This window comes from Balaenoptera borealis (assembly GCF_965194805.1).
Source record: "Balaenoptera borealis genome assembly, chromosome: 18".
Lineage (NCBI taxonomy): Eukaryota > Metazoa > Chordata > Mammalia > Artiodactyla > Balaenopteridae > Balaenoptera > Balaenoptera borealis.
This window is the reverse complement of record NC_138877.1, coordinates 2,083,014-2,109,666: the sequence shown is the minus strand read 5'-3', so window position 1 is coordinate 2,109,666 and position 26,653 is coordinate 2,083,014. Positions and strand designations below refer to the sequence as shown.

At 40.5% G+C, this 26,653-nt stretch overlaps 1 protein-coding gene across 6 annotated transcripts in view; it reads left to right on the top strand.

Annotated features, from left to right (window-relative positions):
- XPO4 (exportin 4) overlaps window positions 1–26,653 on the top strand; it is a 110,878-nt gene that overhangs the window by 62,779 nt on the left and 21,446 nt on the right. For all 6 annotated transcript variants that reach the window (XR_014236793.1, XM_082364907.1, XM_082364909.1 and 3 more), the window contains 4 exons: window positions 23,094–23,270; window positions 23,722–23,864; window positions 24,368–24,513; window positions 25,371–25,548. Coding sequence is in view for 5 of the 6 variants with exons in the window: in XM_082364907.1 (XP_082221033.1) it covers window positions 23,094–23,270; window positions 23,722–23,864; window positions 24,368–24,513; window positions 25,371–25,548 (644 nt within the window). In the remaining variant the exon portion in view is untranslated. The remainder of the gene's footprint in view (window positions 1–23,093; window positions 23,271–23,721; window positions 23,865–24,367; window positions 24,514–25,370; window positions 25,549–26,653) is intronic.

Below are 26,653 nucleotides of genomic sequence, written 5' to 3'. Positions count from 1 at the left end.
GTGTTGGGACACAGGGAGCCTGGATGCGCTTTCAGAGAGTAGATGTTTAATTGTGCTTCACAGGGAGGCATGCACTGTACTTAATGGGCTTCATTCAGGAAAAGAGCTATTTCTTTTCCTTTCTTTTAATCGGTCGATTTCGTTTAATCTGTCCATGGCGTTTAAAAAATGGTGTTAGAAACAATTGGTTACCCATTGAAAAAGGCAGAGGGAATAGATTTGTCTGATGCTTTTGCATGACTCATAGCAGCCAGATTGGCGAGGGTTGGTGAAGTTGAGGGCTAACGGGGGTCCCTGCACGATGAGTTACCAGAAGACTAAGCGAATCCTAAATGTATCTCAGCCACGCGGGGTTTTCATTTTGTCTGTGTGACCTGGGGGCGGGGCCTGGGGAGTGGGCGGCGGGCTGCGAGGTGCACGGACAGACCCAGCCCAGACCCAGCCCGGCTGCGGTGGAGCTTCTGGGCCGCAGGCCAGGGCACCTCGTGCACAACACATAGTTGTTGACCTGAGATGGCAAAAGGTATAAAGAAATGAGCTTATACGTAAAAATCAGAAAGTTGAGGCATATTAAAAAAAACTGCTTTGGGGAGTCAGCGTGGTGAGAAAGATCGTGAACTTTTGAGGGAGACACTGCGGCGTGAGCCGGAAATAGTCCTCAGCTGCAGGGCCTTGGGCAGGTTGCTTCACCTTCTGTGAGCATGTTTCCTTGGGGTGTAGTTAGGATACTGGTCTCTTCTGATGTTTTGTGGGGTGGATTAACAATGTGAAAGTGCCCCTACGGTGTGCACAATAAAATGTGGAATTATAATGATACAAATGAACCTTTATAATGGGCTTTACTAACAGCCTGTATTATGTGTACTGTCCTATGAGTAAGACCAGTTCTTGAGTTTTGTTGTTTCGTGCAAATCAGTAATTTTATTTATTTGTTTATTTTAAAAAATGTTGTTTTTTGTGATTTGCTCTCAAATTATATCTCGTTTTTAAAATACAGATTTATTTATTTATTTATTTTTGGCTGTGTTGGGTCTTTGTTGCTGTGCGTGGGCTTCTCATTGCAGTGGCTTCTCTTGTGGCAGAGCATGGGCTTCAGTAGTTGCAGCACGCAGGCTCAGTAGTTGTGGCACATGGGCTTGGTTGCTCCGTGGCATGTGGGATCTTCCCGGACCAGGGCTCGAACCTGTGTCCCCTGCATTGGCAGGCAGATTCTTAACCACTGTGCCATCAGGAAAGCCCCAAATCAATAATTTTAATATTAGGTTTTTAAAAACAATTTTAATCTTGTGAAATGTTTTGTTTGTCTTTAATATTGAAAGAGTTTCTTTTCCCAATAGGAAAACAGATTCAGCAATACACTTTTTTTTTTTCAGTTGTGCTCAGGAAGGAAGGTTTTATTTTTATTTTTTAATTTTTAAAATGTATTTATTTATTAACATCTTTATTCAAGTATAATTGCTTTACAATGGTGTGTTAACTTCTGCTTTATAACAAAGTGAATCAGCTATACATATACATACATCCCCATATCTCCTCCCTCTGTGTCTCCCTCCCACCCTCCCTATCCCACCCCTCTAGGTGGTCACAGAGCACCGAGCTGATCTCCCTGTGCTATGTGGCTGCTTCCCACTAGCTATCGATTTTACATTTGGTAGTGTATATATGTCCATGCCACTCTCTCACTTCGTCCCAGCTTACCCTTCCCCCTCCCCATGTCCTCAAATCCAACCTCTACGTCTGCGTCTTTATTCCTGTCCTGCGCCTAGGTTCATCAGAACGATTTTTTTTTAAAGATTCCATATATATGCGTTAGCATACGGTATTTGTTTTTCTCTTTCTGACTTACTTCACTCTGTATGACAGACTCTAGGTCCATCCACCTCACTACAAATAACTCAATTTCGTTTCTTTTTATGGCTGAGTAATATTCCATTGTATATATGTGCCACATCTTCTTTATCCATTCATCTGTCGATGGCCACTTAGGTTGCTTCCATGTCCTGCCTATTGTAAATAGTGCTGCAATGAACATTATGGTACCCAGCAATACACTTTTGTTTTACTGTGGTATTTTTTCAGAACTATATTTATTTAGGAATACATATAGATTGTCTCTTGTTTTAGGAACTCATGTCTTAGATGGTGATTATGTTGCTGTAGCAAGAAGAAAAACAAAGCAACTTCATGGGAAGAAAAATTCTTGATACTAACATGTATTCTTGAACTATGTCCTTGTTTGGTGGCTGTAGCGTGTGTATGAAGAGAGGCTGTTATTTATGACTGTCCTCAACTTGCAGTGAACTAAAAGTCTCTGCTCAGAAAGAGCAACTCCAGTCTTCAGCCACTTTATTCTGTTGGCTGTTAAAATTTCTTGGTGTTACTTGAGGCTTCCTGAAGCCAAGAATTTTTTCATTGCACCCGAGAAATCAAATTTTTGTCTATTGCTAGACTGGAGAGGTGAGATGGATTATAAGATGAAATTATTGCCTTAAAAATTAAAATCCTAACAAAATAATTGTTCATATTATTATGTCAACTATTTTATAAAATATTTATAATACTAGTATATGCATCTGAATTGATTCAGTGAAATTTGAAGAGAATATGGCTTGAACTCTAGACTCTCATTTGTTTCTTGGTTTCTTTTGTCGGTTAAGTTCAGCCCCCAGTAGGTTCATCAGCCAGAAGCCACATAACATGTTAACTGAACAGAGCAAGCATCACGGTCCTTAAACTTTGAAGTGTGTGTGTGTGTGTGTGTGTGTGTGTGTGTACGTGCGCATGGGGGCTGTGGGTTGGATATGTAAGGGAGGTGGGAGGTGATGGTAGTAAACTTTACAAAGGAAGAACTTCACATTTAATTTTAGTACATTTGTTCCCTAACCTCAAGACCAGCAGGACAAGGTGGAAGAAGACGAATCTTGATAAAGTTGTTGGGAAGTCCATTATAGAATGTAATGCAGTAAAATAATTTTGCAGTTCCTTAGGTGAGTGAGTGCATTTAAAGTTTAGCATTCTTAACTCAAAATCTAGTTTCTCCAGCTTGATGGATAATTTCTCTGTGGAGAGGAGGTGTGGTGAAAGAAATGCATTGAAACCAAGTTACAAATGGAGAGGTGGGAAGCAGGAATTCGGGGGTATTTCAGGGATAAGAGGGAATAAGTTACTGTCTGGAATGGTGATGTCAGTACAACACAAATGTGTGGCCGACCCTGCACCGTAACCCCGGGGGAGGGGATGGCTTGAGAAGCCGTGCCAACTGCCCTACCCAGCATTCTGCTGGCCGGGGAGGAATGAATGGATGATAGTCCAGAGGGCGAGACAGCTGTCCAGCTGCGCTGTGTGCACTCATTTCCTCTGCTTGTTGACCGGAGAAGAATTAAATGAGATGCATGAGTAGCCTCGCACATTTAAAGTGTGCTGCTTTTTAATCCTAACCGTGGCTTTACCTCTTTTCGGGATATTTGAAAGAAAATTGGTTACTATTACAACTTAAATACAGATTCTTACTAAAAGAAATCCTTAAAATAATTTCCATGTTTCATTTAATCCTGGTTGGATCGTAATTTTGCCGTGCAGTGTTTCCTAACTTGTATGTGAGTCAGCCCTGGTTTTTCAATCTGCTTCCAGTCCTAGCACAGAACCAGTGTTTGTTTTACAGAATTCTTGCGCTTGAGATAGAATGTAGTGGATTTAGATTAAAGCTTATTTATTGTTATAACTGTGGTTCCATATAGTAACCTTTGTATTGCTTACAAGACTAGCATTAGAGACATAACCAGATCTAATGGGCCAGGGTTTTGAAAATGGACGCTAGAATGAGGTGGAAGAAGAGATGGCCCTCCTACCTCAGGGAAGGCAGGTGAGGCCCAGCAGTGCCGGCCCGTTGGGAGTACTGCTGGGTCAGTTCAGTTCCGTGAATATTTACCCATCACCTACCATGTGCCAGGGACTGTGTTTGATGAATATAGGTTCTTTAGCATTAAGAATTTGGAAATACATATATGTTTCCAAAAGGAAAAAGTTAGGTTAATCTAGGAGTGTAACATGTAAAAACTCTCTGAAAATTACACCTCGGACTCTTGGTGTTTTTGTGGGGAGTCGATTTTTTTTTTAAGTGATCTATTTATAGGATTCTTCTAACAGCTGCTGTGCTTGTCCACTAAATCAGTTTCTCTTGGGGGATTGCAGAAGCCAGGAATACTGTCAGCTGCATAGGTAGTCTGGAGTCAAATTAATTCTGTGCTGGAAGGACCGGCTAGGGGAAAAAACTGAGAGAATGAATTGATTTCTTTTGCATTTGACATTCGAAGACTTCTAAGTTCTTTTTCAAATGGAGAGCTCACGATGCTCTGTCTGTGACATCTCCGCGGTTTTTCTCTGTGTCGCCGTCGTTGCTTTATGTGATGATGCTACACTAGGAAAGAGTACTGATAGCGGATGAGTAGCAGCATAAACTATTTCAATTCAGACTTTAATCTTTTATACGCCCTTCTTACTGTTTTACACCGTGCAGTGCATGTATCATTTGACCTGTCATTGGACTTGGGGGTTATGGCAATGCCTGCAAATTTTAAACTTACTGTGAAGTATTCTGTTCACGTAAAGTAAAAGCTTTATATATATATAAACATTTGTAAAGAATAATTAAATGAACAACTGTGTGCCAGCCGTGCAGATTAAGAAACAGTATATTGATAGGACCTTTTCCCCCTTCATTTACTTGGAGTTTCCCCCTCTGTTGTTATAAGCACGGTTTATGTTGTGCAGACTTATTTCTGCTAGTTGATTTTGTATCATGTTTGCAAATGAGCACTGCCAGGGAACCCCTGGCTGGTGCTGTTGGCTCCTTTCCCACCCTCTGCGGCCTCTGACTGACTGTTCAGTTTGCTTTCGTTCCCAAGTCCTTATGAGAGCAGTAGAGCAGCCCCAGGCTCTAAATAGGGAACACAGAGTTAAACAGGGTTATTCCTCAGAAATGAAACATTCCATGTGAGAGCTAATGGCCCACACCCACCTTACTGCAATTTTTATGTCTATGAATCATAATGCTTTTCTTTTTTGTTAGTAAATAAATTAATTTATTATTATTATGTTTTGGCTGTGTTGAGTCCTCGTTGCTGCACGCGGGCTTTCTCTAGTTGCGGCGAGCGGGGGCTACTCTTTGTTGCGGTGCGCGGGCTTCTCATTGCGGTGGCTTCTCTTGTTGCGGAGTACGGGCTCTAGGCGCACGGGCTTCAGTAGTTGTGGCTCGTGGGCTCAGTAGTTGTGGCTTGCGGGCTCTAGAGCTCAGGCTCCATAGTTGTGGCACACGGACATAGTTGCTCCACAGCATGTGGGATCTTCCCGGACCAGGGCTCGAACCTGTGTCCCCTGCATTGGCAGGCGGACTCTTAACCACTGCACCACCAGGGAAGTCCCTATGAATCATAATGCTTTTCTTAACTGACTCAGGTAACTTATGTTTACATATGAAGATAGCACTCGTGGTCAAAGAAAGAGCTTTCCAATTTCATGGAAATGATTTGGAGTTGTCACGTTGGTTATTTGCTGTTTGTAGAAAAAAAGCTAACAGCAGCATAACAGATATTAGCACTACTCTAGCACAGGATTTATCATGTATACTTTTACAGTATCTAACGTTAGGGACACATGCACACATTTAATTTTTTTAGAGCAGTTTTAGATTCACAGCAAAATTGAGTGAAAATACAGAGTTGCCGCCCCTGCCCCAGTACACCCAGCCCCCCACCATCAGCATCCCTACCAGGGAGTGCATGTGTTACAGCGGATGAACCTGCACTGACGCCGTCATCATCCCGAGCCCATGGTCTACATCAGAGTTCACTCTTGGTGTTGTACACTCTGTGGGTTTGGACAGATGTTCAGGGATGTGTAGCCACCGTTACAGCCTCATGCAGGCTAGTGTCACTGCCCTGAAAATCCCCCGAGCTCTGCTCTTCACGCCCCCACCCAGCCCCTGGCAACCACGGATCCTTTTATTGTCTCCATAGTTTGGCCTTTTCCAAAATGTCGTATAGTTGGAATCGTACAGTAATGTTAGATTTTAATCTGAAGTTCACATCATTGTTAAAAGGCGGAGCAGATCCACCTACTGAAAGTTGTCTTTCCCAAGCTTCATTTGCCAGCATGTCCAGAGACAAAATGAACTGCTGCTTCTGTATGTCCAAACAGTCACCAGACGCAAAAGCAGATTTCTTTCTGCGGCTGAAGAGCTGCAGGTTCATCCCCAGTACACTCGCGGGTTAATTATGGGCGTTGACGTGTCAGTGCTGATAGCATGTTGGTTACCTTCTCCACCCTCTTCCCAAACGGGGGAAAGTGGAGTCAAGTAGCCTCCTAAGCTCTGCGCCCCTCTCCGAAGCCCTCCTGGCAGCAGGCCCGAGACACCCCAGGCACGAGCAGAGTGTCTGGCTTGGGCCCTCGTCATCTTGGGGCACGTGCTCCGGCTTGGCGGCTGGGTCTTGGCCAGAGGGGCTGTGGAGCAGGGCCAAGGTATTAGGAAAAACCACTCAGCTGGGTTTCAGTTCTCTGTGATTAGACTGAAAGATTTAGCTGCCAATTGTCATCAGCCAAATTTCTCACACTTTGCCTGATGAGTTACTTGTATTGGTTTCCAAGTGGAACAGAGGCCCTGTACAAATTTGCAGTTCTTATATTAAATCACCATCCAGTGAGTAGGGGCTCTGATGGTCTGCTGTGATCTTCTGTTTTGTCTAATATCAGGGCTCTATGGGAGGAATTATGGAATGCTCTTCCAATAGTAAAAGGCTTATAAGGCTTTTCCATTTTATTTGTACTTTCCTGTATCTGAATGATTAAACCATGATAAGCATGCATTGTATATGTGCTAAGGAACAACAGAGAGAGTTCTTAGAAATGCCCTGCTGCTTCCTTCTGAGCGGTGGGGTCAGAGGATGCTGTTCCTCTTAAGATATGTTACCAGTCTGTTTATTTTGGCAACATAAACTGTTAAGACTTAACAAATGATTTCTGCAAAGCACATGCTTTAAGTATGCAGAAACAGTCTTATTCATCTCCTGCTCCAGTACTTAGCTGGCATTAGTGATTTCTGCTGCAGGCACACACCAGCTGCTGCTGCGACCAGATGGGCACTTACCTGGCCTTTTTTTTTTTTTTTTTTTTTTTAATAATTCTTTATTTTATTTTATTTATTTATTTTTGGCAGTGTTGGGTCTTCGTTTCTGTGTGAGGGCTTTCTCCAGTTGCGGCGAGTGGGGGCCACTCTTCATCGCGGTGCGCGGGCCTCTCAGTGTCGCGGCCTCTCTTGTTGCGGAGCACAGGCTCCAGATGCGCAGGCTCAGTAGCTGTGGCACACGGGCTTTGTTGCTCCGTGGCATGTGGGACCTTCCTGGACCAGGGCTCGAACCCGTGTCCCCTGCATTGGCAGGCAGATTCTCAACCACTGCGCCACCAGGGAAGCCCTACCTGGCCTTTTGTTTAAAATTTTTTTAACATCTTTATTGGAGTATAATTGCTTCACAATGGTGTGTTACCTTCTGCTTTATAACAAAGTGAATCAGCTATACATATACATACATCCCCATATCTCCTCCCTCTTGCGTCTCCCTCCCACCCTCCCTATCCCACCCCTCTAGGGGGTCACAGAGCACCAAGCTGATCTCCCTGTGCTATGTGGCTGCTTCCCACTAGCTAGCTATTTTACATTTGGTAGTGTATATATGCCCATGCCACTCTCTCACTTCGTCCCAGTTTACCCTTCCCCCTCCCCGTGTCCTCAAGTCCAACCTCTGCGTCTGCGTCTTTATTCCTGTCCTGCCCCTAGGTTCATCAGAACCATTTTTTTTTTAATACTCCATATATAGATGCGTTAGCATACGGTATTTGTTTTCCTCTTTCTGACTTGCTTCACTCTGTATGACAGACTCTGGGTCCATCCACCTCACTACAAATAACTCAATTTCGTTTCTTTTTATGGCTGAGTAATATTCCATTGTATGTATGTGCCACATCTTCTTTATCCATTCATCGGTCGATGGACACTTAGGTTGCTTCCATATCGTGGCTATTGTAAATACTGTTGCAATGAACATTGTGATACATGTCTCTTTCTGAATTATGGTTTTCTCAGGGTATATGCCCAGTAGTGAGATTGCTGGGTCGTATGGTAGTTCTATTTTTAGTTTTTTAAGGAACCTCCATACTGTTCTCCATAGTGGCTGTATCAATTTACATTCCCACCAACAGTGCAAGAGTGTTCCCTTTCCTCCACACCCTCTCCAGCATTTATTGTTTGTAGATTTTTTGATGGTGGCCATTCTGACTGGTGTGAGGTGATACCTCATTGTAGTTTTGATTTGCATTTCTCTAATGATTAGTGATGTTGAGCATCCTTTCATGTGTTTGCTGGGAATATGTATATCTTCTTTGGAGAAATGTCTATTTAGGTCTTCTGCCCATTTTTGGATTGGGTTGTTTGTTTTTTTGATATTGAGCTGCATGAGCTGCTTGTATGTTTTGGAGATTAATCCTTTGTCAGTTGCTTCATTTACGAATATTATGTCCCTTCATCTTGTTTATGGTTTCCTTTGCTGTGCAAAAGCTTTTAAGTTTCATTAGGTCCCATTTGTTTATTTTTGTTTTTATTTCCATTTCTCTAGGAAGTGGGTCAAAAATGATCTTGCTGTGATTTATGTCATAGAGCGTTCTGCCTATGTTTTCCTCTAAGAGTTTTATAGTGTCTGGCCTAACATTTATTTTTTTTAAGTAAATTGATTGATTGATTGATTGATTGGCTGAGTTGGGTCTTTATTGCTGTGCGCGGGCTTTCTCTAGTTGCGGCGAGCGGGGGCTGCTCTTCGTTGCGGTGCATGGGCTTCTCACTGTGGTGGCTTCTCTTGTTGCGGAGCACAGGCTCTAGGCGTGCGGGCTTCAGTAGTCGTAGCACACGGGCTTCAGTAGTTGTGCCATGCAGGCTCTAGAGCACAGGCTCAGTAGTTGTGGTGCACGGGCTTAGTTGCTCTGTTCCATGTGGGATCTTCCCGGACCAGGGCTTGAACCCATGTCCCCTGCATTGACAGGCGGATTCTTAACCACTGCACCACCAGGGAAGCCCTGGCCTTACATTTAGGTCTTCAATCCATTTTGAGTTTATTTTTGTGTACAGTGTTAGGGAGTGTTCTAATTTCTTTCTTGTACCTGTAGCTGTCCAGTTTTCCCAGCACCACTTATTGAAGAGGCTGTTTTTCTCCATTGTATATTCTTGCCTTCTTTATCAAAGATAAGGTGACAGTATGTGCGTGGGTTTATCTCTGGGCTTTCTGTCCTGTTCCATTGATCTATATTTCTGTTTTTGTGCCAGTACCATACTGTCTTGATTACTGTAGCTTTGTAGTGTAGTCTGAAGTCAGGGAGCCTACTTCCTCCAGCTCCGTTTTTCTTTCTCAAGATTGCTTTGGCTGTTTGGGGTCTTTTGTGTTTCCATGCAAATTGTGAAGTTTTTCGTTCTAGTTCTGTGAAAAATGCCAGTGGTAGTTTGATAGGGATTGCATTGAATCTGTAGATTGCTTTGGGTAGTAGAGTCATTTTCACAATGTTGATTCTTCCAATCCAAGAACATGGTATATCTCTCCATCTCTTTGTATCATCTTTAATTTCTTTCATCAGTGTCTTATAGTTTTCTGCATACAGGTCTTTTGTCTCCTTAGGTAGGTTTATTCCTAAGTATTTTACTCTTTTTGTTGCAGTGGTAAATGGGAGTGTTTCCTTAATTTCTCTTTCAGATTTTTCATCATCAGTGTATAGGAATACAAGAGATTTCCGTGCATTAATTTTGTATCCTGCTACTTTACCAAATTCATTGATTAGCTCTAGTAGTTTTCTGGTAGCTTCTTTAGGATTCTCTGTGTATAGTATCACGTCATCTGCAAACAGTGACAGTTTTACTTCTTTTCCGATTTGGGTTCCTTTTATTTCTTTTTCTTCTCTGATTGCTATGGCTAAAGCTTCCAAAACTATGTTGAATAATAGTGGTGAGCGTGGGCAACCTTGTCTTGTTCCTGATCTTAGAGGAAGTGGTTTTAGTTTTTCACCATTGAGACTGATGTTGGCTGTGGGTTTGTCATATATGGCCTTTATTATGTTGAGGTAGGTTCCCTCTATGCCTACTTTCTGGAGAGTTTTTATCAAAAATGGGTGTTGAATTTTGTCAAAAGCATTTTCTGCATCTGTTGAGATTATCATATTGTTTTTATCCTTCAGTTTGTTAATATGGTGTATCACATTAATTGATTTGTGTATATTGAAGAATCCTTGCTTCCCTGGGATAAACCCCACTTGATCATGGTGTATGATCCTTTTAATGTGCTGTTGGATTCTGTTTGCTAGTATTTTCTTGAGGATTTTTGCATCTATATTCATCAGTGATATTGGCCTGTAGTTTTCTTTCTTTGTGACATCTTTGTCTGGTTTTGGTATCAGGGTGATGGTGGACTCGTAGAATGAGTTTAGGAGTGTTCTTCCCTCTGCTATATTTTGGAAGAGTTTGAGAAGGATAGGTGTTAATAGAATTCGCCTGTGAAGCCATCTGGTCCTGGGCTTTTGTTTGAATTTCAGTGCTTGTGATTGGTCAGCTTATATTTTCTATTTCTTCCTTTTTCCGTCTCGGAAGGTTGCACTTTTCTAAGAATTTTTCCATTTCTTCCAGGTTGTCCATTTGATAGGCATATAGTTGCTTGTCGTAATCTCTCATGTTCCTTTGTATTTCTGCAGTGTCAGTTGTTACTTCGCCTTTTTCATTTCTAATTCTGTTGATTTGAGTCTTCTCCCTTTTTTTCTTGATGAGTCTGGCTAATGGTTTATCAATTTTGTTTATCTTCTCAAAGAACCAGCTTTTAGTTTTATTGATCTTTGCTGTTGTTTCCTTCATTTCTTTTTCATTTATTTCTGATCTGATCGTTATGATTTCTTTCCTTCTGCTAACTTTGGGGTTTTTTTTGTTCTTCTTTCTCTATTGTTTCTTGAGGTAGGATTGTATTGCTATAAACTTCCCTCTTAGAACTGCTTTTGCTGCATCCCATAGATTTTGGGTCATCGTGTTTTAATTGTCATTTCTTTCTTGGTATTGTTTGATTTTCTCTTTGATTTTTTTCAGTGATCTCTTGGTTATTTAGTAGCGTACTGTTTAGCCTCCACGTTTGTATTTTTTACAGTTTTTTTTCTGTAATTGATATCTAGTCTCATAGTGTTGTGGTCAGAAAAGATACTTGATATGCTTTCAACTTTCTTAAATTTACCAAGGCTTGATTTGTGACCCAAGATATGACCTATCCTAGAGAATGTTCCATGAGCACTTGAGAAGAAAGTGTATTCTGTTGTTTTTGGATGGAATGTCCTATAAATATCAGTTAAGTCCATCTTGTTTAATGTGTCATTTAAAGCTTGTGTTTCCTTATTTATTTTCATTTTGGATGATCTGTCCATTGGTGAAAGTGGGGTGTTAAAGTCCCCTACTATTATTGTGTTACTGTCGATTTCCCTTTGTATGGCTGTTAGCATTTGCCTTATGTATTGAGGTGCTCCTATGTTGGATGCCGAAATATTTACAATTATTATATTTTCTTCCTGGATTGATCCCTTGATCATTATGTAGTGTCCTTCTTTGTCTCTTGTATTAGTCTTTATTTTAAAGTCTATTTTGTCCGATACGAGAATTGCTACTCCATCTTTCTTTTGATTTCCATTTGCATGGAATATCTTTTTCCATCCCCTCACTTTCAGTCTGTATGTGTCCCTAGGTCTGAAGTGGGTGTCTCGTAGACAGCATATATATGGGTCTTGTTTTTGTGTCTGTTCAGCCAGTCTGTGTCTTTTGGTTGGAGCATTTAATCCATTTAGCTCTGAAGTGGGTGTCTTGTAGACAGCATATATACGGGTCTTGTTTTTGTGTCTATTCAGCCAGTCTGTGTCTTTTGGTTGGAGCATTTAATCTATTTACATTTAAGGTAATTATCAATATGTATGTTCCTATTACCATTTTCTTAATTGTTTTGGGTTTGTTTTTGTAGATCTTTTCCTTCTCCTGTGTTTCCTGTCTAGAGAAGTTCCTTTAGTATTTGTGGTAAAGGTGGTTTGGTGGTACTGAATTCTCGTAACTTTTGCTTGTCTGTAAAGGTTTCAATTTCTCTGTTGAATCTGAATGAGATCCTTGCTGGGTAGAGTAATCTTGGTTGTAGGTTTTTCCCTTACATCACTTTAAATATGTCCTGCCACTCCCTTCTGGCTTGCAGATTTTCTGCTGAAATATCAACCGTTAACCTTATGGGGATTCCCTTGTATGTTATTTGTTGCTTTTCCCTTGCTGCTTTTAATATTTTTTCTTTGTATTTAATTTTTGATAGTTTGATTAGTGTGTGTCTTGGCGTGTTTCTCCTTGGATTTATCCTTTATGGGACTCTCTTGCGCTTCCTGGACTTGATTGACTGTTTCCTTTCTCATGTTAGGGAAGTTTTCAACTATAATCTTTTCAGAAATTTTCTCAGATCCTTACTTTCTCTTTTTCTTCTGGGACCCCTGTAATTCGACTGTTGGTGCGTTTAATGTTGTCCCAGAGGTCTCTAAGACTGTCCTCAATTCTTTTCATTCTTTTTTCTTTATTCTGCTCTGCAGTAGTTATTTCCACTACTTTATCTTCCAGGTCACTTATCCATTCTTCTGCCTCAGTTATTCTGCTATTCATTCCTTCTAGAGAATTTTTAATTAATTTATTGTGTTGTTCATCATTGTTTATTTGCTCTTTAGTTCTTCTAGGTCCTTGTTAAACCTTTCTTTTATTTTCTCCATTCTATTTCCAAGATTTTGGATCATCTTTGGTATCATTACTCTGAATTCTTTTTCAAGTAGGCTGCCTATCTCCTCTTCATTTGTTTGGTCTGATGGGTTTTACCTTTCTCCTTCATCTGCTGCATATTTCTCTGTCTTCTCATTTTGTTTAACTTACTGTGTTTGGGGTCTCCTTTTCGCAGGCTGCAGGTTCGTAGTTCCTGTTGTTTTTGGTGTCTGCCCCCAGTGGATGAGGTTGGTTCAGTGGGTTGCGTAGGCTTCCTGGTGGAGGGGACCGGTGCCTGTGTTCTGGTGGGTGGGGCTGGATCTTGTCTTTCTGGTGGGCAGGGCTGCGTCCAGTGGTGTGTTTTGGGGTGTCTGTGAACTTATTATGATCTTAGGCAGCCTCTCTCTTAATGGGTGGGGTTGCGTTCCTGTCTTGCTAGTTGTTTGGCATGGGGCGTCCACCACTGGAGCTTGCTGGCCGTTGGGTGGAGCTGGGTCTTAGAATTGAGACAGAGATCTCTGGGAGAGCTCTTGCCGATTGATATTATGTGGGACCGCGAGGTCCCTGGTGGACCAATGTCCTGAACTCGGCTCTCCCACCTCAGACGCTCAGGCCTGACATCAGGCCGGAGCACCAAGACCCTGTCAGCCACACAGCAACTCGTGCAGATGTCGCAGTGCCAACCTGGTTCCACCTGACACTGTGAGGAAGGAAGGAATGCCCAACCACCCTCACCAGCAGAGCGGGAAAGGCGAGCACCTCCCCCATTCCCCGTCACACCCACTGTTCCTGCGCTCTACGGTCCGACGCCTCTACCTGGCCATTTTATGTGGCTTTTCTTCTGTCCTCAGAACCAGCATTGATGACTTTATTATATCATATATGATGAAGATAAAAATAAAACAGATAATAAAGTGACTGTGGGAGAGCCTGCAGCCCAACTCGAGAACCTTCCTGGTCCCGAGGTTGCTGTAACTGGAGTGCGCATCCACTCCTGTTGCTAGCTGGTCCCCCCTGCCAGCCCCGCAGGAGAGGTGGCTGCTGTTCTACATTTTATCATTCCCTCGCCTTAAATTCTCTGATCATTTATATGATAAGCTGTGTCGTTGTGTGAATATTATACCACACCTTGTTTTCCCATTCTGCCGTAAAGGAAATTTTGGGTTTCCCTTTTCTGCCGTTACAGTGTTAAAGTAAACATGCATCCACGTGTTTCCTAGCACACTTTTGTGAGACTTTCCTAAGGTCTAAACCTCAGAATAGAAGTTTTGGATCATAGGCTATGTAACGTTCAGTTTTCAAAGATAGTTTCCCGGGACTTCCCTGGTGGTCCAGTGATAAGACTCCGTGCTCCCAATGCAGGGGGCCTGGGTTCAATCCCTGCTCAGGGAACTAGATCCCGCATGCTGCAACTAAGGGTCCGCATGCCACAACTAAAGGTCCCATGTGCTGCAACTAAGACGCGGTGCAGCCAAATAAATAAAATAAATGAATAATAATAATAATAAAAAGACAGTTTCCCATTGTTTGCTCAAGAGACTGGACTCCATGCTCACGGTGGTGTCTGCATTCCCGTTGACCCACATCTTCACCAGCACAGCTTCTGCCAGACTCACGATATGCAATATGATCTTAATTTGCTTTCCCAGGTACTAATACATTGAGCATCTTTTCATAGATATCAATACATAATTCCCATGATTATTCTTATGAAATGCTTGTTTACTCTGTTGCTTGTTTTCCTATCAGATTGTCTTTTCCTTACTGATTTAAAGAAATTCTTTATATATTCTGCACACTAATTTCTTAATGGTTTATTTGTATTGCAGATCTCCTAGTTTTGTGGCTCCTCTTTTCACTTTATGGTATCTATTTTTTTTTTTAATTTGGAATACTTCTGGATTTACAGAAAAGTTGCAAAGCTAGTACGGTATTCCCATATACCTAGTTTCCCCTAATATTACCATCTTGTATAGCCATGGTACATTTATTAAAACTAAGAGATTAACATTGGTGCATTTTTAAAAATAAATTTCTTTCTTTCTTTATTCATCTATTTATTTTTGGCTGCGTTGGGTCTTTGTTGCTGTGTGCGGGCTTTCTCTAGTTGTGGCGAGTGGGGGCTACTCTATGTTGCAGTGCACGGGCTTCTCATTGCGGTGGCTTCTCTTGTTCTGGAGCATGGGCTCTAGGCGCGCGGGCTTCAGTAGTTGTGGCACACATGCTCAGTAGTTGTGGCTCGTGGGCTTTAGAGTGCAGGCTCAGTAGTTGTGGCACACAGGCTTAGTTGCTCCATGGCACGTGGGATCTTCCTGGACCAGGGCTCGAACCCGTGTCCCCTGCATTGGCAGGCGGATTCTTAACCACTGCGCCACCGGGGAAGTCCCAACATGGGTGCATTTTTATTAGCTAATATGTAGGCTTTATTTGGGTTTAACCATTTTTCCAACCGTGTTCTTTTTCTGTTCGAGTATCCAGTTATATCATACCATATTGCATTTAGACTTAATGGTATTTTTTTTCTTTTTAAATATTTATTTATTTTGGCTGCGCTGTGTCTTAGTTGCGGGATCTTTTAATTGTGGCATGTGGACTCCTTAGTTGTGGCATGCATGTGGGAACTAGTTCCCCAACCAGATATTGAACCTGGGCCCCCTGCATTGGGAGTGTGGAGTCTTACCCACTGGACCACCAGGGAAGTCCCTAGACTTGATGGTATCTTTTGATGAACAAATGTTCTTCATCTTAGTGTAGTTGTCATTGTCAAATGAACTTATTGACATTTCTTTTGTAATTTGTTTTATTAGTTTCCTGTTTCAGACACCTACCCTTCTGGTGTTTTCTTCTAAATGCTTTAAAAGTTTTCCTTTCATGACATTACCATCTTAGAATTTACTTTCGAATATGGTATCAAGTAGGGATCCCATTTCACTTCTTCCCCATATGGATAACAGGTTTTTTCAGCAGCATACGTACATATTCATTCATTCATTTATATTTGTTTCCTTTTCTTTTTTTTGCTGCCAGTTTTATTAAGAAATGATTCACATACATCACCATATAAGTTTAAGGTGTACAGCGTAATTTTGATTTACACATATATAGTTTGGTTCATATGTATTGTGAAATGATTATCACAATAGGTTTAATTAACATTCATTATCTCATAGACACAATGAAAAGAAAAGAATAAGATTTTTTCCTTGTGACGAGAACTGTTAAGATCTTCTCTCTGAACAGCTTTCCTGTACACCACACAGCAGTGTTAGCTGTAGTCACCATGTGTGCGTTACCTCCCCAGAACTTAATTATCATATGACTGGAAGTTTGTAACTTTTGACCACATTCCTCCAATTTCCCTCCCCTGATACCCCACCTCTGGTAACCCCAAATCTGATCTTTTAAGATTCCATACAGCATTTGTCTCTCTGTCTGATTCCTTCACTTAGCGTATTGCCCTCAAGGTCCATCCATGTTGTCACAAAACATGGTGGGATTTCCTCTTTTTTTTAAATGGCTGAATAATATTCCATTGTTACGTGTACCACAATTTCTTTATTCATTCATCCATCCATTGACACTTAGGTTGTTTCCATGTCTTGGCTATTGTAAATAATGATGCTGTGAACATGGGAGTGCATATATCTTTTGGAGTTAGTGTTTTTGTCTCCTTTGGAAAATACCCCGAAGTGGAATTGCTGGATCATATGGCAGTTCTGTTTTTAATTTTTTGAAGAACCTCCATACTGTTTTCCACAGTGGCTGCACCAATTTCAGTCCCACCAACAATGCACAATGGTTCTCTTTTCTCCATATTGTCACTGATGCTTGTTATCTCTTATCTTTTTGATTGTGGCCATTCTAACAGGTGTGAGGTGGTAATCTCCTTGTGGCTTTTTTTTTTTTTTTTTCCTTGTGGTTTTAATTTACATTTTCCTGATGATTAGTAATGTTAAGCATCTTTCATGTACCTGTTGGCCATTTGTACATCTTTTTTGGAAAAATGTCTGTTTGGGGGCTCTGCCCAGGTTTTAATCAGATTCTTTTTTTTTTTTTTTTTTTAATTGAAGTATAGTTGATTTACAGTGTTGTGTTAGTTTCTGGTGTACACCAAAGTGATTCAGATATATATCTGAATATATATATGTTCTTTTCCTTTATGGTTTACTACAAGATATTGAATATAGTTCTTTGTGCTATACAATAGGACCTTGTTGTTTATCTATTTTATTTATAGTAGTTTGTATCTGCTAATCCCAGACTCCTAATTTAACCCTCCCTCCCTCCCTCTCCCCTTTGGTAACCGTAAGTTTGTTTTCTATGTCATAGAAATTTTCCTATGGATTATAGGATTATAGGGATTCTTTAGTGAAGAATGGACATCTCTGTTGTATTAACTCTATACATAAATGTGGTACTTATACTAATTTAGGTCTAAAATTTTCTTTAGTACCTTTTATATTTGTTGCTGTTATAAATAGTATCTTTTGTAAGCCTCATTTTTGAGATTGCTGCTGGCATAGAGAAGTGAGGTTGGCGTTTGTATGTTGATCTGATATTTACTACTTTTTCAAAATTCTTATTGATTCTAACAACTTGTCTTTAGAAGCTTTTTAGTCTTTTCAGTCGTCGCAATTTGTATTTCTGATGCTTATCATATGATACGTTTCTTTTTCTTACGGTGCAGTGTTGAATACAAGTGGTAATAGAAATCCTTTCTGGTTCATCATTAGGAGTAACGTTTGCTAAAGGTTTTTGAGCTCTCCTTTGTCAGAATCGCAACATGATTGAGTATTGAATATTATTAACTGTGTTCCTACTTAATCCGTTGGTGTGATAAATTGGTTTCATAACGTTTCTAATCTTAAAACTGCCCCTGCATTTCTGGGGTCAACCCAGCTTGAGCATGTGCCATGGCCGTTGTGAACGGCTGGATTTGTTTGGTATCAGGGTTACAGCACTTAACTGGATCACCATCCAACTCATTCTCTTTTCCTCTCTCTGTGGATCAGTTTGTATAAGATTGGTTGTTTTTGTTTTGTTTTTTTTGCTAGTTCAGTAGATCTCACATGTAAATTTACTAAGCCTGGTATTTTCTTTGGGGGAAAAATTTAAACTAAAAAGTTTAAACAGTTAGTTGTGGGAGTATTCAGGTTTTCTTTTTTCTTTTTTCTTTTTTTGCTTGATCCAAATACAAAGATACATTTTTCTAGTAATGCATTTATTAGAGTGGAATATATCTATTTCTGTTAATTTTGTTCCTAATATTATTTCAGAATACAGTTTTAATGTGAAAATGGTGTATGCTCATTGGTGAAAATAATTCAAACAGTGCATGAAGTTAAAATTCTTCAATAGTCCATCATTTATCACTTTCTTGGCATCTGTTTATTCACACATAGACCTATATAATACCTTTATATTATGATAATTTTATGTCATTAATTGGTGTTAGAAGTTATGTTTTTAATGTAAAAAATTAGGGGACTCGTTCAATGAGTGGTTCAGTAAAGTTATTTGTACTGTTTTCAGTAATGCTGCAGCAAATACTCTCATACACAAATCACCGAGTGACTCTCCTGTGAAGTAGACATTCTTAAATCAGTTCCATTTTCAGTTAACCCCTCAAATGGTGTCTTGGTCTAGGTAAGGCTACCTTTCACAGCTGCTCTTCCATGAATCGGGCAGCCTTTAAAAGAGTGGATGTGTCCTAGAGAGATAGAACAAAGGTAATAAGCATAGTTGTTAAAACTATAATAGAGATTATTTAATTTTTTTATAATTTTTTGTTTCATGCAAAATTTCTGATGGCTTATAAAAAGAACATTTAGAGTGAAATAATCTTTCAGAACTTGCCAAAGACAATTAGAGTAGAAAGTCAAGCCTAGAGAAAAAGAGCAGTCTTGATATTCAGGCTGTAATATCTGTACATACAAGTTTGACTTTTTAGAAGGGGCTGAAGATACAGTTCCTTAGGAGGGTCTCATGCAAAAAGAGGAAGCACACCTGCTTCTCAGAGGAATGCTTCCTAATAATAAGCAAAGAGAAAAAAATCTCTTGCAAAGCTTCATATAGTGAATGATATGGAATCCTCAATCCCATGACAACAGATGATGCTTGAACAGGTTTTATTTGGCTCTTTCTTACAACATTCTTTAACCCTCAGTATACCACCAGGGTCTAGTTTTTGAGTTTTGTTTTTGAACAGTTCTAACTATTTTAAATGTCAGTTTTTCATGACTTTTATTCTTTCTTAGAGACTTTAGAATGAAAAGAACATTTATTACCATGTAATTAGCTTAGTATAAATCTAAAACACATTATGGATTTTTAGTGATCTGATTTCTCCCATATCTTGAAGCATTTTGCTATTTCATGATCTTAGGAAGTATTTCACCATTACTCGTCAACTCCCATCCATAATAAAAAAGAGACTAAAAGAATAAGAAAATGGAAGAATGATAGAGTCACCTACAAGGATGGTATAGTAGTGAAATGAATCACCACAAATAGAATAAATGGCTACTCTTCATTATTTTTCAGTTTTCTAATTGCATTTTCCAAAATATAGCACAGTCTTTCAAGAAGTCTTGAGATAACCATCTTTTACGTTTTGTTGTTAATTGTTGTTTTTAACATTTCATTGGATACTATTTGAAATTCAGAATTTTTCATTTTCTGCCGGTAGTAACAAAGAAAAGGAAATTGTCAGAATAAGATGTTTCAGTGATAAAACAAATCAGAAGGTGAATGTAAAGAGACAGCAGCACTCTGAGCTGTAATACTGTCGGTAAAATTGATAGTATAAGTGAAATCTGAGACTAAGTTTTAGGTGATCAGTTTTCTCAAACTCAATAATTTATGAGCAAACAGTATATTTGCAAGGACAAAACGAAAGTATGGCATTCCCATCCAGTCAGTTATTCCATGGAAAACCTTCACCCAATATTTTGTGAGTTTAGAGTTTACTAAAGGATATTGACAGTATTTCTGTATCTTTTTTAATGTTCATGCAACAGCATTTACTTAATACGGTTTATAATTGTATTGATGGTGAAAGCAGTATTTACAAAAGGGGTTGGAAGGAAATAAATGATGTAATGAAAAATATTGGTTGAATTGATCATTTTCATTGGTATTTATAAACCTAAATGAATATGTTACTGCATTTATGGAACCAGGAATATGGCTGTCCTTCAACAAAATTATGAGCTGTCAAGGTTTTAAAAAGTGTAAAGCATTTTGATGGTCCATGAGCGAGCAGAACCAGCTTTAGTAGTAAGTTAGAACCTCCTAGAGTTAGAGTTTGCAAGTACAGTTGGTCCTCATCATTTGTGGATTCCATATTTACAAATTCACTTCCATGCTAAAAATCCTTTGCAACCCCAAAATCAGCACTTATGGAACTTTTCATGATTATTCGTGGACATGTGTGTGCAAAGAGTGACGAAAAGTATGACCCGCCGGCTTGCTTGTTCCCAGCAGGGGTCAAGCCGGGAAGACGCGCTCTGCCTTCTTGTTTTCACCCTCACACCATAAACAGGTGTCCTTCTCACCATCTCCAGTGCTTCATTTTTCGCATTTTTGTGTGAAACGGGATTTTCCAAAATTCTGTCACAAAATATTGAAGTTCTTGCAGTGCAATGACTGATGGGATGATTTTGCTGTTTCCGATGGCCTCCAGGTGTTGTGCCCAAGTGCAGGGAGGGTGGGGTGAGCCTTAGGGAGAAAATGTGGGTGTTAGATGAGCTTTGCTGGACAGGCTGCTAGCCATGAATCAGCAGTGCATGTGAAATAAGGTGTCTGTACACATAAACAAGGTGGTTATTGACCTCTCCACCTGCACATGGTGAAAGCTACAGTGACCAGAGTATTCGCTAATTCAGTGTTTGCGGGGACTTTGTAGGACACAAACACCGCAGGTAATAGTAAGAGTCCAGTATTCACAACGTGAACATGTCCTAGTTAGTTACATTCAAAGAATGTTGCCTGTTTTCAGTATAAACACTTTCAAGGCCAGAAAAATAGGAATAAAATTTGGGTTTGCTATTTTAAAATTCTTAATAAAATTATCTAGTGAAGTTTTTTTCACTTTCCCTTTAGTCTTATGTAAAGTTTTCACAAAATTACTTTTTTAAAAAAAATGTATTTATTTATTTATGTTTGGCTGTGTTGGGTCTTCGTTGCAGTGCGCGGGCTTCTCATTGCGGTGGCGTCTCTTGTTGCGGAGCACGGCTCTAGGCGCACGGGCTTCAGTAGTTGCAGCACGCGGGCTCAGTAGTTGTGGTGCATGGGCTTAGCTGCTCCGCAGCATGTGGGATCTTCCCGGACCAGGGATCGAACCCGTGTCCCCTGCATTGGCAGGCTTATTCTCAACCACTGCGCCACCAGGGAAGTCCCCACAAAATTACTTTTAAATATTCTTTAAAAATTTAAAGTTTCATTTGATCCAGAATATGACAGTTTTTCTTTGTATTCCGTGGGTTAATAAAAGCAAAAGACATAAAACACCATTCACTGGAAGCAGTTCCTTAGGTGCTTGCTTGCGTATTCTAATCTGGAGGTGGTATTCTGATGGTCTGGCTTACTCTGGAATACTAGAAATAGATCTCCCATTACTTTCTTTTTTGAGTCATTGACAAATTGCTGAAATAACAGTTTGGGGTGGCGTTCTCTGACGGAGGTTCTAGAGTTGGTGTATTTGTAGGATGCGGCCTGTCTGCTTTGGAAACCAGGAGAGCAAGTTGTAGACCAGACCTGTAGACCTTTCGTGTTCCTGGTTCCTGGTTCGCTACCTGTTAACGGAACATCAGAAACCGTGGATTGTGCCAAACAAAACCTTTTAAGGTCGAATACATAGCTCGAAGGCTCTGCTCCTTTATTTTTAACAAATTACTTAGGAGAGATGCCATTATTAAAAACTGACCCCAGAATGTATGGTTATCTCTTGTGGCCTGTAGTGTATTTTCTGCAAGTGTTTTGTTTGCTTCTCACTTTTTTCCATTGGGTTGAGCTTGAAAGTCAATGAATGGTATGTTATTTATGTTTTTGCACCAAACATAGTGCTTGACACCTAAGTATTCTGAGTTTCGCTGAATAGTGATCTAGTGAATTTGTGGATGAAGAAATCAATGCAAAGATTTGTACCACATTACTAACTAATGGCAGAATTCGGACGTGGATTCTTACTGGCATGTGAGAAGACGAGCAGAGCCGCCTGGCGTCCTCCCTGTGACCCCTCCTCCTCGAATGGCGGAGTCCTTTACTCTGAAGTTGGTTCAGGGCCCCGCCTGTGCGTGGGGGCCGTGTCCAGCCTGGCTCCTTTCAGTCCCTCTGCGCGCCGTCCGCGAGGCGTCCCCACGGGTCCTCACACGTGCTTTGGGTTTCCCGAGTGTCCTCCTGCCTCGGCGCCCTCCTCCGGCTTCTTTGAGGCCCATCCTTGCCTTCCTGGTTTCTAATAAAATGTCAAGGAGCATCTATGAAGCTCTCCCCATGTGTTCTTTTTTTTTTTTTTTAATTTATTTTATTTATTTATTTTTTTATTTTTGGCTGTGTTGGGTCTTCGTTTCTGTGCGAGGGCTTTCCCTAGTTGCGGCAAGTGGGGGCCACAGTTCATCGCAGTGCGCGGGCCTCTCACTATCGCGGCCTCTTTTGTTGCGGAGCACAGGCTTCAGACACGCAGGCTCAGTAGTTGTGGCTCACGGGCCTAGTTGCTCCGCGGCATGTGGGATCTTCCCAGACCAGGGCTCGAACCCGTGTCCCCTGGATTGGCAGGCAGATTCTCAACCACTGCGCCACCAGGGAAGCCCCCCATGTGTTCTTAAATATGCTAATTAGGCCAGTCTGTTCTCATCATTCTTCAGTTTTTCTAAAATCGTTTATTCTTACTTTAATCTAACAGTTCTCATCTTGACTACAGAAAAACATTAACATTATTTTTCTTTGAAAAACACATGATCTGCAAAGCACTGAATGGCTAGTCTTTTACAGAAATAGACATTAATTCCTGTTTGCCTAAGAATTTAGATTAAGTTAGAAAGATTTTAGAAAGTTTAATAAAAAGCCTACACACATTTACTGCAATGTTTGAATTAATCAGTTAATTTTAAGACGAGCTCAGTTTAGCTTGATCATTGATTAATAATTGGGAACCTTTGTTAAAGGAAAACCTGTAAACCTGTCTGTCTGTATGGCTGTGGGATGCTTGCTGTGGTGTCCGTCTTACTCTCTGGCCATCTGTCTTGTGAATGTCCTTTGCTCTTAGCTGGATAAAGACGACATGGTGTACATGGAAGCGTATGACAGACTGCTGGAGTCCTGGCTGACGCTGGTCCAAGACGACAAGCATTTCCATAAAGGCTTTTTCACCCAACACGCAGTTCAAGTGTTCAATTCCTATATTCAGTGCCACCTAGCAGCTCCCGATGGCACAAGGAATTTGGTAAGTTTTAAGCCAGATTGTAATTAAAAATCTATTTCATCATATAATAAATACTAGAAACATAGGTGAGCTCCTTCAGAGGACTTGCTGAGAGCATCAGATGGAGAGCAAAAGTCTAAACAGGTTCGTGTTTTATGGGATGTGGCTTGTAGTTACCTTCATCTCGTTAGTTTTCAGTTACCCACCTGTGTCTTGCAAGTTGTCAGGTGATATCCAAAGGACTGTGGATCTTAAAGGTGTCAGATCTTCTCAGTGACAGAAGTTGGAGTCTGGTGTGGGAGGTGGGTGGTGGGTGTGCACTGGCCGTGTTTACGTGCGATGGTGGGGGGGCCATACCCCGACTCCTTCTCTTCGAGTTTCCCCCCTTTTTGGTATCTGCTCGGCCTTCCTTTTCACGTGTGGTGTTGAGCTTACGTTACAGCTCGGTCTTTATTTCTTTCATCGATAACAGACTGCCAACGGAGTGGCCTCTCGTGAGGAAGAAGAGATAAGTGAACTTCAGGAGGATGATCGAGACCAGTTTTCAGATCAACTAGCCAGTGTAGGAATGCTAGGACGCATTGCTGCAGAGCACTGTATACCTCTCCTGACAAGGTACACACAGTCCAAAGACACCCCATGGACAAATACTGTCTATTCACAATCCCCCGGCGAGCACTTAAAGTGTTTAAAGACTTTAAACACCCCCTCCCCGTGCCCCAGCACACGGAACAAATGGACAGAAACACACTCATGATTGCGTTCCTTGGCTTGTACATTTGGAGCCCAGGCACTACAGCATAGATGGCAGAGAGATTATGGAAAACATGGTATGAGCAATGATGGGACCCGTATCAGTAACAGCTTGGAATAACCGGTTTTCAAATACCTCTTGTAATAAACCTTGATTGTTTGTAAAGCGATGTTTTAATTCTATGTCATAAACAATAAATCACAATTCTTATAGCGCCATGAGAACACTGTGTATATAATAAATATGTTTGTATATGTGTTTTGTGCTAACATCTTAATTTCTGCTGTCTAATAAGTGGAAGTAAGTCGTTCCGGGTCGTTGCTGGCTGAGCTTCACGAAGCCGTTGATGTTTTCCTTCTTGTAGTTTATTAGAGGAAAGAGTAACGCGGCTCCACGGGCAGTTACAGCGGCGGCAGCAGCATCTCCTCGCTTCACCTGCGTCGGGCTCTGTTGACGGCAAGGTGCTGGATGATCTCTATGAAGATATCCACTGGCTTATTTTAGTTACAGGTCGGTTGGTCGTTTCTTTGTAAAATGTAATTGCCAGCTGAGCAGTCTCAGCCTTAAGAGAAGCTTCATGAGTTAATAACAGTAGTTCATACGCAGTGTTGACCTTGAGATCTGGATACAGCTGTTGTATGTCACAGAGCTGCGGATGCTTTTCTTTACAGTATTGGCTGGCATGTGTTCAGTGCCTGTTCTGTACCACATGTTTTATGTGGAATTCATTGTAGCCCCTGCATTAGTACTATTATTAGGTATTATGGTTGTCCTTGTTGCTGTTATTATTATTACTATCATTATTAATTATCACCCTGTCTTAGACGCGAAGAATCTGAGACTTGGAGACCAGCCCTGGTCACACTGGTGTTAATGTTTGGGGCCAGAGTTCAAATCCCAGCAGTCTGACTTTTCTTCAGGGTCTTCTTCTGTAACCATGTTGTCAGTGTTTCTGTATTTTAAATACTCAGGAGGAAAAAAAAAAAAACAACCTTAATGTTTGGAAAGGCATTCCCAAATATTGACTTTTGATAAAGATAATAGTAGAATTCCTCTTAACTTTACAGAATATAGTACTGAAAATTATTAAAAGGTCACAGAGTAAAAAGCCTACATGTCAGTATGAATTATAAAATTGGTGAATAAAACTTTTGTCCTTTGTCCTTTCCTGTGTTTTTGAGGGTTAATTATCTTAGAAACAGAAAATTTCTTCTCATCAAACTTGAATTAACATTTTAACATTTATAATTTACTTTTACATCAATTTATATGGTGTATATAAATCAAATAAAACTGAAAACATTTATAGAGCAATTTGTTAAATGTAGATTGTTAAGTGTTCATTTTTAATTTTTTTTAAACTGAAGGCTACCTCTTAGCTGATGATACTCAGGGAGAGACTCCGCTAATACCTCCAGAAATAATGGAATATTCCATTAAGCATTCATCTGAAGTTGACATTAATACAACACTTCAAATTTTGGGATCTCCAGGAGAAAAGGCTTCTTCCATCCCAGGGTACAACAGAACAGATTCTGTGATTAGGTAATATGACCTCTATAGCTGTGCTCTTGTAATTTATTCTGTTTTATAAGTTCTGAGTTGACGGGTAGATGACTCGAGTGACAGGCGGGTTGTAAAGCTGACACACGAAAGAAGATAAAACTCGGAGAAGCCTTGAAACAAACAAGGATGGCAAGTACTCAGCACATTTAAGCAGTGCCACTCTGGTGGGAGTTGACAGCTGTGTCCAGTACCAAGGAGGACAAGTATAAGATTATTCTGGATGCAGTGAGGCCTTGAAGGGACATTTGGTCTAATTCCTGCAAACGCATCCCTTGACCATCAGAAAGCAGTGCTAATGCGGGTTCAGGCACCTGAATGAAAGCACCAAGAATGGGAAATTCTTAGAAACCAGGTGAACATGAACATGCATTTATTGTTCAGGAAGCTGGAATGACTTTCCAGTGGCTTTCCTGGCCTCTCATAAAATAGAAATATTTGTCCTGAGTGTGTGTGAACCTTGAGAGCCCTGTTATAAGATGGCAGTGTGCCTCATATGAAGGAATTCACTGTGATCTTCCTGAGAGGAATGGCAAAACTTCCATTAATTCTTGATGGTGAAGTTGAGGAGGGATGAACATGAACTAAATATCCTCCTAAAAGTGTATTTGAAAACAGCAATTTAAGTTTCAGCATCTTAAACTTTAAATTTAGGTTGCAGACAGAATAATGAAATAATATTGGTTTTTGTCTGTTGCAAAATCAGTAACTCAAACAAGGTACTGTCCCCTCATTCTTTTTATTTTAATGCAAAATAACATAGATACCATTTAAACCTGTGCAATAGAAAATATGTTTTGTTTTTTTTTTAATTAAACTGTTAAGCGGATATCAAGGAAATGTTTGGGAATTTATTTCCTTTATTGTTGCATTCTCTGATTTGAAATAAAATGTCAGTGTCAATGCTCTATTGGAAAAGTTTTATTTCTTCCTTTTGGGATTGCTTTCGGCATTAGATGGAGTAATTGCTTTGGTTTGGTTCATGGTGAATGTTAACTGCAGAGTCAGTTCATTTCAGGGTGCTGTCCTGTTGTGCTCTGTGCCACCGTTCTTGCCTGGGCAGTACCCTCAGGAATGCTTTCCTTGC